Here is a 14222-nt window from a genome sequence, read left to right on the forward strand (position 1 = left end):
CAGTCACCTGCTTTTCCCAAAGACACCCTCAACTAAATCATCAGCTTTAGAGACTTCAGAGAGTTCCTGCAGCCACTGCATCAATGAAGTGTCCCACTGACCTTCAGCCAGACCTACCTGCAAGTCATTAATCACTTCTGAAATCCCCATCCATTACCAAGTTCCACAACGGGAAAAGTGAGAATATGAGATGCACAAATAATTTCACTGGTAGGTTTCTTCAACTTTAAAACCAGAAATGTTTGGGTTATTTAAAGCCACAGAGAAGCTTGTTAGAAAATAATAAAAAAAAAAAAGGCAAAGAACTACAAATGTTTATTTTATAATCAGTCTTTAATGTTTTCTGTGATTACTGATAAAGTGCACCTACTTCCACATGAAATGAGATAACATGGCTCTTAGTACAGCCAACACAGTATCAAAAGATAGATCTCAGTGCAAAATGCTTATCTGTAAGACAAACAAAGCAGTTAAGACCTTTATTGTGCTAACAGCCTTTTCCAATGCATGTAACTTCTGGCTGGGGGCTAACAAATGAGTTGGCAAACCTGCTGCCGTTGTGTTTTGCCATGTCGTTGCCATTTCGTTGCCAGGAGTCCCTTGTAAAGACTCACTAGTAGTGATGCTTTGGGATCATCTCTGTAAGGATTCTCATGTGTCCTAATTCAACCCATGCCTAGTCTTCAGAGAATTACTTCTCAGCTACAAAACAGATGGAAGAGAAGTCCAGACAAAGTAGGAGGGGGAGAGAGAGGGAAAATGCTAGAATGTATAAATGTATCCATGGGCATTAAGCACAGAAACACAGGATTGGCTGAGCTGAAAATGATTTCAAGACTGTCTCCATTTATAGTAAGCTAATCAGCTGTAAACCCTAGAATTGTAACATGTGCCCTAAGACCAAAATAGGACCTGCAGCCATCTTTTTGTGAAACAGAGCTGAGGAATGCTCATTTTGTCCAGGGACATTTAATTAGAAAGGCGTGTCTGGTTTTATTTTTTCATTGTTCTGGTAAATAAAAGTAAATATCAAAGTTGTTATTTTATGTGGAAAAAGACCTCAGCAGTTTCAATGTGCTTTGAACTGCAGTACAAAAGCTGTTCATCTAAACCCCTCCCCTTTCCTTCTCCAAAATATACAGGACAGCAACATCAAATTTACATGGTAAGAAAATATATATACACTAAACACAGTAAGCATTCTATATTTTTTAAACTTTATATAACATTAGTGAGAAAAAATATAAATGTTAATAAAATTACATACGATATATTCAACAGAGTAAGTAACTCCTACGAGAGGGAAGGCAGATAAGCTGTCAAAGGTAGAGTAAGAGATGGCACTGACACAACTACATAACACTTGAAATGAAAGACAAAACATGTATTATATTTGCAAATTCACACTAAATTTCCTATAAGACATGCCCATTCCTTTATATAAAACATACATAAATAAATTTGAAGGTTTTGTGGTTGGCAGGGTGTTTTAGCCTTATTTTATATTCTTACCATAGGGAATTCATCATATAAGACAGGGTAATCTCCAAGAATTAAAAGGAAACAGTATCATAAAATGCACATGGTGATGTTATTAAAAATCCCGCTAAGGGAATCTGAGTTAGTGCTGCTACTCAATACCTTAACTTTCTCTTCTTATATACACCCATCCTACAAACAAACCACAGTGTAAGATTTAAATGATAGCATTTGCACACAGAGCACAGAAGGAAATCATATCTTCCTTTAATTATTTCACAAACAGCTTCAATTATTTAATAAAAGCTCCTGAAGCTTTGAGCACATATTGTGTGTGCAGCAGGACTTCACACCAAGGAATTCAGACATCATATGGCTTTCACAGTTTTTACACAGGTGAGCCAACTGCTCATCTCAAATCTCCACAGAGCTGATATTTAGGATCAGTATTTTCTCCCTTAATAGGAAGCGAAGTCAGATACACTAGTGGTGTAATAAGATCTCATTTATATCTCAGTCTTATAGAAACACTTCTGTGTGGTCACATTCACCGCATAAATTCATGCCTGAAGATGAGGAAGGTAAGTTAAAATGAATACTTCACTACAGCAAATGTCATTTGTTCTTCGATAAAACACAACCAGAGGAAAGAAGCTTCCACTTGAACTGTTTGGACACAAGCACTCTAAGTTCTGCTTCCATCCTCAAGTGAACACAAGAGCAGTCACTTGGTTCACGTTCAGCTGCCATATTTTGTGTTTTTTTAAGAGACACTGGATGTTCATACCAGTTCTGCTTTGCAGACTAATACGACTCAGCCCAGTTCTTCCTCGCCTCAGGGGAGGTCTAACACTCTTTCTGAACTCACATTCCATATCACAGGGCAGTTCTTTCCCAGTCAACCTAAAACAATGCTTGCAGGTATATGATGGCAAGAAAATGAATACAGACTGTTTTCAAATAAGTCTTGTGATTAACGTCGAAAACAAGAAAACTTCCCTCAGCTTTCAATATGGTAAAATATTTCTAGCCAATTTTGAGAAGGCTATAAAAATGGATTTTTTTTTTCAGTTTACCCACGTTAATTTTTCAGAAGTAGAGCATCTGTATTAAAAGCCAACATTAACCAAATTAGATCCTCATGTTTCTATTATTTGTCTGCATCAAGCTCAAATTCTAACTCAGGTGACTGATTTCTTCTGTTCCAAACAAGGTGAAGCTTCATTCATTCTACATCTTCCTTGGTTTCAGAGTTTTTCTGTTATTTTCCCTGAACTAGGAAAGATTTCATGAATCTGGCTCCCAGAAGTCATGCAGTTTTCCCTAAAGAGTAAAAACAAATCAGTACACAAGTCAGAAAATCAGTGTCAGAAAAAATGAGTAGAGTAGGCAGGTGCTTAGCTTGGGAGCACCACATTGTGTTGCAAGTCCCTAGAATTTTATTCTGACACACTTGCCAGTTTCCCATATGTGAATCAACCCCAAATATCTCTGAAAAACCAGCTCCGAAAGAGCTGCATCACTATCAGCTTTCATCAATTGTTAAGTAGATTCTACAGCCATGAGTTACACTATAATTCCCTCCTCTTCTATAATAAGAAATATCACACACACTACACACAACATATTTTTTGCACATTTTTGAGACTCTTTACAGACAAATGGTTGATTACACAGTTTTTAACTGCAATCAATACCAAGCATATAAGCACAATTTAAATTTTATGTAAATTATACCCTCATTACTGGAAAGCTAAGCTTTTCCAAGACAGGTAGCTTTATGTTTCAAGACAGGACTCAAACAGTTGGCCTGATCACATTACAACAGAAACCTTACAAGCCAAGGCTGGAGGGAATGGCTCTGAACTCTAGGTATCACTAGAAATTATTCATTTATTTCACCAAGTCCAGCTAGATGTCAGGAAGGCAAATATTTTGGAGAGACTTATCATGGCATTATTTACTACTGCATATTTTTACAAAGCATAAAAAGCTTTACCTAATCATTGCATGAAATTTTTTACACATTCAAAGGGGGAGGAGTTATCAAAAGCCCTTAAATATATGTGGATAGAACCCTGGACTCAAGTAGTCTTGAAGTCCCGTGCTGCCAGACCACAGCAGGAAATGCATCACTGCATTCCTGCCCCAATGTCCTTTTTGAAGCATCTGCTAATAACTGTAATCAGAGACAGGCCCTATGACTCGACTCAGTAGTAGCATTTCACTGTAACTACACACACATTTACAAAAGTATCACTTTTAAGGATGATGACATCTCCGTTTTACTGAAGTCAGCCAAGTAAGAATTTTAATTAAAATCTATTCTAATACATGTAAGTGTATTCCACAGCCATGCCACTTATGAATAAAAAAAAAAAATCTCTTCAAAAGAATATGCTATTTTCAAGTGCTAAAATATGACTTAAATGCACCCCACAATGTGGGAAGAAAGAGAGAAAAAGGTTTCATTACAGTACCTGAGTAAGCCGAGTGGTTTGTATCACATCCTGCCATTTGGTATGTATCCTAGCAGCTAAGTCTTTTACCTGCAAATTCAGATTGATTAGCTTAGCCATTTATGTTAAAAAAAGCCCAAATCATACCCTGTGTTCCCCCACCAGCCTCAAACTCATAAAACCCCAGATAACCCAACATCCAAGGTTTACTGGCACAGCGTATCACTACCTCAACTTCAGGTCCCTGTAATTTGGGACTCTGAGTTCAAAGTCATGTACTCCACACAAACACATTACAGGCACATGACTCCCCATGTTAAATGTCTGGAATCAGCATGCAAACCTCTGGCCTCCAAACACTATCTCATCTTTGGGTAAGTGAGGTTTGTTCCACAAGTCTGACTGTACCTAGAACTGCAATCACAAAAGCCAACAATGCTTTGGCTGTTTCCAAAATAAATTCCTTATACATAAACTGTGCTTTTTCATAACCAATCACAAGCAGGTGTTTAATCCAGGCCATTCACACTGAGATATGCTTCATATGCTGTGTTAAAACCCAGCACAGTGGTGTCCTCTGGAAGTTACTGTCCTATTACATAAATGAAGCGATGGAGAAAACCTGAGTAAGATTTTTCCCTCCCAGTGCAAGGGAACATAGAAACAAAAGTGAAAGTGACCAGAGTCACAACAATCAAGGCAAGAGTAATTAACTTGTTAAAAGGATCCATGCTCCACTAATCTGGCTGAATAAGAAAAGAAGAGTCTTCTTGAGAGGTAAGGAAGCACACAACTGCACAGGCCTGATTTAAAGCCGAAGAAGCCAAGGGTTTTCAAAGTTGAAGCTGAACACTTTATCACTGAGCTGATTTATTTGGTTTGCTGGGACAGCAGGCAAAGCATGAAGGTCACAAAATTAGGAATACCACTAGTAAGCCCCGCATCACAAAGCAAACAAAAGGCAATTGTCCAAGCTTGATGCTGCATCACATACAATGTTGGCTTAAAGCCACAACATTTTTAATTAACTCATTCATTTGAAAGATAAAATGGGGACTCATGCAAAATAGGCTACTTTTTCAGTCCTCTGTATCCTGCCCTGCATGTAGGCTCTTACAATTAGAATGAGCTATCAATGACTGCCACAGAAAGAAACAGAGTAACTCTGTGGGCCTAGAAGTCGAGAGGCCTGGTTAAAAGAAAGACAAGCTCACATTTTACAGCTGTTAAAAGAGTCCTGTTGTTCGCAAAAGGAATGTTTACAGTGAATTAAAATGAGCATATATTTAGCTACAGGCAAAGATACAGTGCAGATAGAAAAAAACAAAAAAACCCCAAACCTATGAGGAACTCCTAGAATTTCCAGGGCTGGGATGAGGGAACAACAAGCATCACAAACACTAAAAAACATACAAACCCAAACCAAAACAAAACATATCAACTTTTGTGTCTTACCTTAGATCGATAAAACAGCCTTGCATCTTCCCTAATATCACCTTTTACGTACCTATCTAAGGCACGACAGAGCTTCAGTATGTGTTGCTAAATAAAGATAAAAGTGTACAGCTATTAAATCCTCCATGTCAGTACTAGAAGTTTTATTCAAATATTATAGGAATTTAAAAATTATATGCTTTGGTTTGATTTTTTTCTCAGAAATACACAGGAAGGAAAGGGAAAGGAAAGAAAACAAGATCACAAGATCCTCTGTCAGTTGCTCGTGTGCACCTGGTAAACCAGGTCTAATTGTTTTTAAAAATAGTTTCAAAGTATAGCAGAGCTATACATCACAAATTTTAAAGTTTTTTTAGCTAATTTGCAAATCCTTTCTGTCCCCAAAGTAGCAAACACAGTGAGGTGCCATTCACATCTTTTATCAGCAAAAAAAGTTCTGAAGCTACAATAGCTAAAAATAACCTTTCAGTAATGATGACTCAGGTAATTTCTTTCGTAGGAATTGGCTGAGCAGGTAAAATATATCCAAGGCTTATGTGCTGAACTGTTATTTGTCTCTAAATTTTTGATTACTTTAATAAAGCAGTTTTGCCACTTCATAATCTCCTGATAATGACTCCCAAGGTCTTCCACATTCTGTTAATTTCTTCATAAAGTTCCCGCTTTCAGTCTCTCACTGAACAGCTGGAAAGAGGCTCCGCTCTGCAGAACAGGTGAGACATGCTGAAATTCTACTTATAAACATGTGCTGGTGTTTCAAGGCCACAATTTACCCCACTTAACTGGAGGAGGACCAGAATTGAAATAGTCAAGATTGATTTTACACAAGCCTAGTCTGCACAAAATCCAGCCACACCCCTCTGGCCACTTGATGGCTAACAGGTCAGTGAATAATAGACTCTTTCTTCATTAAGAAATTGAGACATTAAAAAAAAAATATTGAAAAGATCAAGTTCTCCACAAATCTAAGTAGTTAACTGAGACACTTGAGCCTCCAAATGTAACCAAACATTACTGCTTTACTTCTCTCAAACAGTTCACATGACAGATTTCTTAAATGCCAAGAGTGATTCCACAGGACAGAAGGTTTACACAAACACCTTGCAACTCCCAGCAAGTGATCACAGAAATCTGAACAGGATTACTGAAAGGCTAAGCAGAAGGCATTACTTAACAGATGTTACTTAACACAGCACAAAGGAACTATCGCTACAGAGAAGAGCTACAGTCCTAGCTTTCACTTGCTGCATGGCTGCACTCCAGCACAGAAAACTGTAATGTGTTTGAACACATTTTACCAGCTATTTTTAAAGTGGTTTTTTTCTACACTGAAAAATTTCAATCCTACTTTAGGATCATTTGACTTCTTAGAATTTCTGTGTTGAGTTAATCTCCGGATACTTTCTGAGAATGATTAACACAAGAAATGCCTGCTCATCCACAGCCTTATGTTTTGAGGTAACTCGATTCACAGAAATGCAGAGGAGGTTTCTTTCTCTGCAGTAAGCCCAGGCAAGCTCTTCTGCATTTACCTTGCATCAGAACAAAAGCTTCCCCCAGTGCTATTATCCACGGTGATCACGATTGCTCTTACCAAAACAGACCTAGCGTGCATGAAAAACAGTCTTTTAAAATCTAAAGGTCTAGCCACTGAAGTTACTTACCCTTTGATCAGAATTTACAACATCAAAGAAACTGGCTTCACTGACTAGATGAAGGAGGATGTAGATTAAGTAGTATGCCTGGAGAGAAATCAAAACAGCTTTAGCAGTCAAAGCACCATTATAGCTCTTCACATCTAGAAACAGCACCATCTTTGCTCTCTGGAATGATTCCTCCAACAGCCAGGCCATTGGATAAGTAGCTCTACACATCTGCCTAAATAACTAATTTGAAACAGTATATCCATGTATTAGAAACATTTTAAAATGGGATTACAGTGTTTTACACAACCTAAGCAACCGGTAAAAATTTCTGCGGTTTTAATAACTGGAAATTAAATTCAGCAGTTGGTTCTATTTTCCCATCGTCATTCAGACCAAAATACTGGCTAAGAGATTCCATGATAACATTCAAATAACCAAACCAATATTCAATTTTTATATGGATAGAATACTAAATCTTTGTAATACTTGTTTATGAGAAAAGATTAATAAAAGATCCATAAATATCTTTCTGAAGGCTGCAGGTGGAGGTCTGGCTCAGCACCAAACAGTTTCCACTGATTACGTCAGAAGGGAGGGAGGAGACAGCCCTCTGATTACAGAAGTCAGGACTCAAGAAATCCATGTGACTCAGAAAATCTGACCATTTCCCTGTTTGTAATACAGCCCAGTACAGGCTCCTCCATCACATGCTACTTCTTTCCCTCCTCCATGACTATAATCAAAATTGAATATGAATAATCTTTTAAAGATGTAGAGCAACAAAGTAGTGTACGTGCAGTTCCATGTACAGAACTGTCAGCAGTTAACAAAAATTAAAAGAAACATTCTCAAAAGTGTAGAAGATGCATAAAAAGACAAATGCAAAAAAGCACTGTTGGCTATATACCTCCTGTTCTAGTTCTACATTAAGGTGGTCTTCATAGGCATTCTGCTCCTCCAGTCCTTCTCTCATCTTTCTCATCTTCTTCAGTAGCACAGAAGGTTTCATACACACCACAAACTGATGTAGAAGAGACATCTACACATACAAACATTAACAAAATGGACTGGTTTACTGGCAACAGAAAATTGGAAACAGAGTGACACTACATTATTTGTCCATTAAGACAAGAACAGAAAAGGGATTCTTAATTAAAAGGAAGTTTTCATGCATTGAGTAATTCTTGACTATTTACAGACTGAAGTGTTTGTACATCACCTCAATTAAAAAAAAAAAAAAATCAAACCTATGAAACAAAGAGTGTCGCCACATGAATATAAAAGGAAGACTTGAAGTGTAGACCTCTTTCCAGTGTCTGAAATTGATGTTTAGGCACAAACAATACTGCACTTACAAGCTGCAGAACATGCAGATTACACACATGTGCAAATATACTTTTAATACTAATCTACACAGAAAATTATTAATTTGTAATTTTGCAAGTTTCTTGAGAAGAGGCTTACAATATTAAAACATAAAACACAAAACACAAACATACAATATAAGTTTTCTAAACTTCCAAGTTATATAAACACAACACATATATGCAGTACCTGCTCGTCAGTGTCATCAGGTATTTCTATGTGCTTTTTATGAAGAAGCTTTGAAATTATCACTAGGCTAAGACGTCGTCTTAGTTCCCTGAAAAACAATTTAAAAAAATTATTTCCCATAGAATTTCTCAAATCCACACTGTTTCAACAAAGTATATGAGGCTATGCATGGCTTCCCTAGATATAAACTTGCCTACAACTATTAAACTGGATTTTTCTGAATATAGATGCTATTAAACTAGTAAAGAGGCCAGTAAGCCAGAAGTATCTTAGCTTCTGCACAAGTACACATTGCTAGATACTTGTCTCTAAGCCTGCAACTGATGACCCAATTAATTCTCCTTGCTCAGATACATTCTAATTTATTAATTTCAAAGATACAGAACTCAGAGTGATGCTTAGAAGTAGACATGAATCACTCAAAAAAAAATTAATTTTTGGTAATTCAGACAAGAATTAGAGTAGGTGATGGATGCCAGAATAGGAAGTTATGTCTTTCTTTACTACAGGGTACCAGGAATGCACAGCCCAGAAACTACATATAAAATTTAACAACCCTTTTTCACAGCAGAGGTGATCAGGAAGCTATACATGCACACCAAGAACTGCATATACATCTGTATCACAAGAGAAAACACAAGTACTTTTTTTGAAGTGCCATGTAATACCTATTGCATTTATCAGACTTTGAGCTTATACAGATAAATCAGCTGTTAATGATCTGAGGTTACAGTGTCATTACCGTCCACGCACTGTCCAGCTTGGCACGAGCTGAACCAGCCACAGGAGATTATGGTGATGGTCAGAAAGTTCACTCACTGCCACACAGACCCCTGGCATCTTTAAAAAGAACAACAAAACATCCTGATACTGAAGAATGGTTGTTTGCTTTATTTGCCAAGGAATATATCTACTCCCTAGAAACATACCATAAAGGATAAAAGGAACTGATCTAACATATGATGTCCATAAAGAGATTTCTGCATTGCACCTGTAGTTAAGTCTGCTAAATACTATTTTAAGTAGGGTAGTTGAGATCAGATTGCTTTTAATGACATGTTAGCAGCTTAGTGCAATAATTTCTTCATTCTTTCAGAGAGCCATCTTAAACAGACAGCTATTTTAGTAAACAATCTCAAGATAAATATAACAGTCCTCTTGCAGAAGTGGACAGGCAAGCATATCATGCAACAAAAACCCTCTCAGTATACCCACCCATTTCATAAATCTCACACAAACCCAAAGCTTCAAATTTTTGCTATTATACATATTATTATCAAAATTTTTGTATTACATTTTCAAGCAGTATTTTTCTGATACGTCAAGAAAAAAAAATGAAAACTTCAAAACAGAATTTGCAGTTTCACAAATCCAGTACAATTAGTTTATGAAGTTACCTTTGTATCCCAGTCTTTTATACTCATCAGAAGCTTTACAAAAAGGCACTGAAGATCTACCAAAGGAACCCGCTTCAGCTGTTTCTCCAAGCTTATTTTAAATAGCAACAGAAGCAGTAGCCATATTTCTTCATCAGTATATCCATCTTGAATTACTGTTGTACAGAAACCTAGAAACTTTAAAAGAAATATGAAGTATTAACATCTGAAATTGGTTTAGCTTATTTTAAAGCATGATGAGAACTCAAGCTTTCCACCCTCACATTAAAAGTACCTCAAACGATGTATTGTTTTTGCAACACTTGTGTACTAACATCTCCCCATCTCCTAGTAACAGCACCCAAAGTTTTTTTTTGGTACTTGCTGGGGGCTCATTTTTTGAACAATGGCAATATTTCCCAGACAGTAATCTTTCTCTACTGCACAGATTTTCTAAATGCACCAGTAATACTGAAAACATAAATCAAGAGATTTTTCCCCACCCAGGTGTTATCACATATACTTACAATACAGGATGCATGCATAAAGGAGAACACAAATTAATCAAGAGATACATATTCTGTCTCTAGTGGAAATGCTCCCAAGTGCCTCTTTTTGAACTATGAGATTTTATAGTTAAAAAATCTCTAAACAAATAATGTCAGGCGGATTCAGATATTTCCATAAGGAACACTGAAATCAGTTATAAAGTCAGCATTTTCACCATACAACTTCAATCACAGGGAACTAGCCTGTGAAGTGTGACCAGCACTCATCCAGCCTACAGGACACACTGCATGGATCTAACAGCTCACTTCCACAGGAAAGTCAGCCACAGTTCCACTTGCCCTCCATCAGCTCCCATCTCACTTCTCTTGCACTGCACAGGGACCAACCACATAACCCTGAGAGCTGCATTAACACATTGAGGCAACATAAAAAATATGAGCCAGCATCAACTCCTCTTCCCATTTCCACTGGAACACAGAAATTAATAGTTTCTTCTATATGAGGTAGACAAGATGTTTGATAAAGTGCCGCAGCTGGAAAAGGGAGGCAGCAAAACTGTGCAGCTGTGAGTGAAGCCAATGGAAGTCAGGAAACTGAAGTTTCCAACAAGCCTGCAATAAGATCTGCTGAACATGAAGCTGAAACCTCAGGACAGCATCTACTCACAAAACATGTTCAGGACTAGATTGAAAACCCCATCCTCCCTCCTAAAAGAAAGCACACACACACAAAAAAGAAACCAAACTCACAAAAACCTAGGTTTTTTTACCTTAATCACGTTAATTAAATTGTTTTCAAGTAGACTGGAGAAGGCTGGACTGGCAGAGGTTAGTTCTTCTCTTGTCTGTTGTTGACTCACTGCTTCTTGCACTTGACTTCTAATAAAAGAGACACAATCTGATCAATAAATGAAAAATTTAAGAGCTCATAAAAGCCTATTTACACCAAACTGAAGAAAAAAAACCCTGCATGGTTCAAAATGCCTTCAAATCAAAACAATGGTCAGTTACAGAGCACACCCGTCTAACTCAATTTGTAGCCAATTACTTACAATGCTGCTCAGCTACTTAAGCAACATTCCTGTAAACTTCCACTAGGAAGATGCAGGACAAAGGACTCTGCTCTGGTTTGCTGAATCCTTACATAGGTTTGAAGTTCTGGATTATTTACTTCTACTAAGACCTGAGCTGAGAACTTAAAGAAAAGTATGCCTCGATGGAAGGGAGGGGAAATAAAGAAGAACCCTCTAAGGTTCTTTTACATTCTAAGCACAAGATTTGCTTTCAAAGGATATAAGCAACGAATATCAAAAGGAAAACACTTACAAAATATCATGCTTGTTAAAGCTGGGCTGCAGATGTTGCAATGGAAAGAGAGATCTAAACTCAACGCCCATATTGACAAAAACAACTGATATATCTGCTATTGAAGGAATCCACAGTTTAGAGTGTTCATCACTGATGGAAGCTACAAATAAAAGACACGGAATAGATTAGTTTTAAATTTAGTTCTGAGCACTAGTTCCTTTCAAGGGAAACAAATAAGTTCAGCAATCTCCATCAGTTCTACCAGCTCTCATCTCAGAAGAGTCGGTATATTGAACAATACGCTAGAGTTCAGAAAAAGGAGAGGGTAAAAAAAGTCAAACACAGTATTTTACACTAGAGAAACATAACAGTTCAATTACTTTCAAGTTCCACCAATCTTCCATCGCAGCTCTCTTTCATCACAAACAGCAGAACAAGCAAGGCGACAATTTTATTTCTAAGAGAATACATAAATTACTGTTCTGTATAAGTAAAGGTAAGAGGGAGTTATCATAGGGGGACTGGAAGGAAGTTAAGGAAGATTTGAAAATAGGCAAGGTTTCTGGAACAAAGTGCTAAAGAAGGATCTCTCCCAGTCTTAATTCTTTGAATGTTCAGTCATCATCTTGAACTGTTCATTCAGAATCAAGCCTAATGCCAACAAGGCACAAAATAAAGGAGGCTACATTCCCTCTCATACCAGCTCACAGTCTCATTTTAAACAAGAATTAAAATATGGGGTCCAATTTGGAGAGGCCTGAGCAAACACTTCAAGAGAACCACATTACTTTAACAACATTAACTGGCAGCCTTAAATGAATGTGACTTTTGATGGATCTGAGTGAAGACATAGGGGATGTACAAAGGAATTTGTAGTGGAGAAGAATTTAAGAGTACACATGAAGGCAGGCAAATACACACGACACCAGCAGCAGTATGAGCTGAAGGAGATCCTTCTAAGTGTTTTTGTGCAGGTGTATGATTCTCTTCACTTTTGCCATTTATCTGGAAAGTAAACCATGCAGTGCTACACACTGGGTATGACAATGTGAAAAACATCTCTTAGTCCTTAAGCTGTGAGTGTCTGCATCTTCCAAAGTAAAAGAAGTAAAGGAGTGCAAACTTTTGAGCAGACTTGGGCTTCTCTTCAGGTCAGTTCTATTTGTGAAATACCAGACATGAATTTAAAAGGCTCTGTACTGGATGCACTGCTTTGCAGGTACGTGCCAGGACCACACACTGTGGTTCGGGTTGTGCACACTCAGTCGAGACCAACCCCCAGTATTTGTGCATTAGGTAAGTAAGAGAAGAGCCTACATTCATGCCAGAATCACAGAATAGAACTAGAACCTTTTACTTTCTCACCAATACTTTTCTAAACTTGAGTGGAGAAATGCCTTCGTTTAGGTGGCCACTTTTCCACCCTTCAAATACTTACAGTTTTTTAGTGTTAGCTCCATCAATCTGTCTAAAATCTGAGTGGAAACACAATGGTCAGGATGAATAGACATCATCTGTGGAGAGAAAAAAAAACAACACATGAAAAACCAAGCTGCATGATGGCATTAGTTTTAATTTTAAAAAATCCCCAAAACCAAAAACAACATACAACTCCTTGGCAGGAAAAATAAGAAACAGAAACAGATTAAAAGAATACCCAACCACCAACAAACAACCCCAAAGCCTCTAAAGCAAGATACACCAAGGAGAACAGAATACTCTGAATACTGATTATTTCAAGCAGTGCAAAGATGCTATGAATACTTTAAAATTAATTATTTACCATATCAGAATGCTGTAACCCCATGTTAGTTCATGAGAAGGTTCTGAGGGTTAAAAGAATGGAAAATATCACAGATTCCTCTGAAACCCATTTGCACCTGTGATCAAACTGAACTTCCTGATTGGGAGTGGAGGCAACGGACTTAACTACACCCTTTTCCAGTCACAGGCAAGTTGAACATATGAAATACTAAACTGAAACAATGAATTTGTAGTTTTTCACAGAACCCGTAACAACAAAAACATGACTATGTACAGTTCAGGTTTCCTGGAGCACTTCACTAGCCCAGCAAAACTTCTTTTTCTCCCCCAAGTGCTGGACAGTTTCCTCCTCTGTAAGTGATCTGAATTGGTTCACACTTCCTCCTCATTAGAGGAACAACATGGCTCACAGAATGGGGGCAAGGCAATTTTTTACTGGCTGGAGGAAAGGACGTGGAACAGCAAAATGTTTCCCTTTTGGCAAATCTGGAAAGCCAGTCAACAGACCCAGGCTGCAATTTCAAAGGTGGTCCAGCTTTCTTGTTTTGTTTCAGGTACAGTTAGAACGTGGTAAGTAATAATAGAATGGAGATTGGAGAGAAGCATTTTTGTGAGTAACAGTACTTTGTAAATTCCTGGGGATTCAGATACAGAAATCTAGATAGGAGACAG

At 37.6% G+C, this 14222-nt stretch overlaps 1 protein-coding gene across 3 annotated transcripts in view; it reads right to left on the reverse strand.

Annotated features, from left to right (window-relative positions):
* Nucleotides 1–314: 314 nt before the first annotated feature.
* The window catches only part of SLF2 (SMC5-SMC6 complex localization factor 2), a 30834-nt gene continuing 16926 nt past the window's right edge, over nucleotides 315–14222 (reverse strand). For all 3 annotated transcript variants that reach the window (XM_027648053.1, XM_027648052.1, XM_027648054.1), the window contains exons 10-20: nucleotides 13225–13300; nucleotides 11805–11946; nucleotides 11249–11357; nucleotides 9991–10167; nucleotides 9336–9433; nucleotides 8594–8681; nucleotides 7947–8078; nucleotides 7058–7135; nucleotides 5394–5480; nucleotides 3960–4028; nucleotides 315–2802 (exon numbers count right to left, since the gene is read on the reverse strand). In XM_027648053.1, the coding sequence (XP_027503854.1) occupies nucleotides 2767–2802; nucleotides 3960–4028; nucleotides 5394–5480; nucleotides 7058–7135; nucleotides 7947–8078; nucleotides 8594–8681; nucleotides 9336–9433; nucleotides 9991–10167; nucleotides 11249–11357; nucleotides 11805–11946; nucleotides 13225–13300 (1092 nt within the window). In that variant the 3' untranslated portion in view covers nucleotides 315–2766. The remainder of the gene's footprint in view (nucleotides 2803–3959; nucleotides 4029–5393; nucleotides 5481–7057; nucleotides 7136–7946; nucleotides 8079–8593; nucleotides 8682–9335; nucleotides 9434–9990; nucleotides 10168–11248; nucleotides 11358–11804; nucleotides 11947–13224; nucleotides 13301–14222) is intronic.

Source organism: Corapipo altera, unplaced genomic scaffold, assembly GCF_003945725.1.
Source record: "Corapipo altera isolate COAL_440 unplaced genomic scaffold, ASM394572v1 56, whole genome shotgun sequence".
Taxonomy (NCBI): Eukaryota; Metazoa; Chordata; class Aves; order Passeriformes; family Pipridae; genus Corapipo; species Corapipo altera.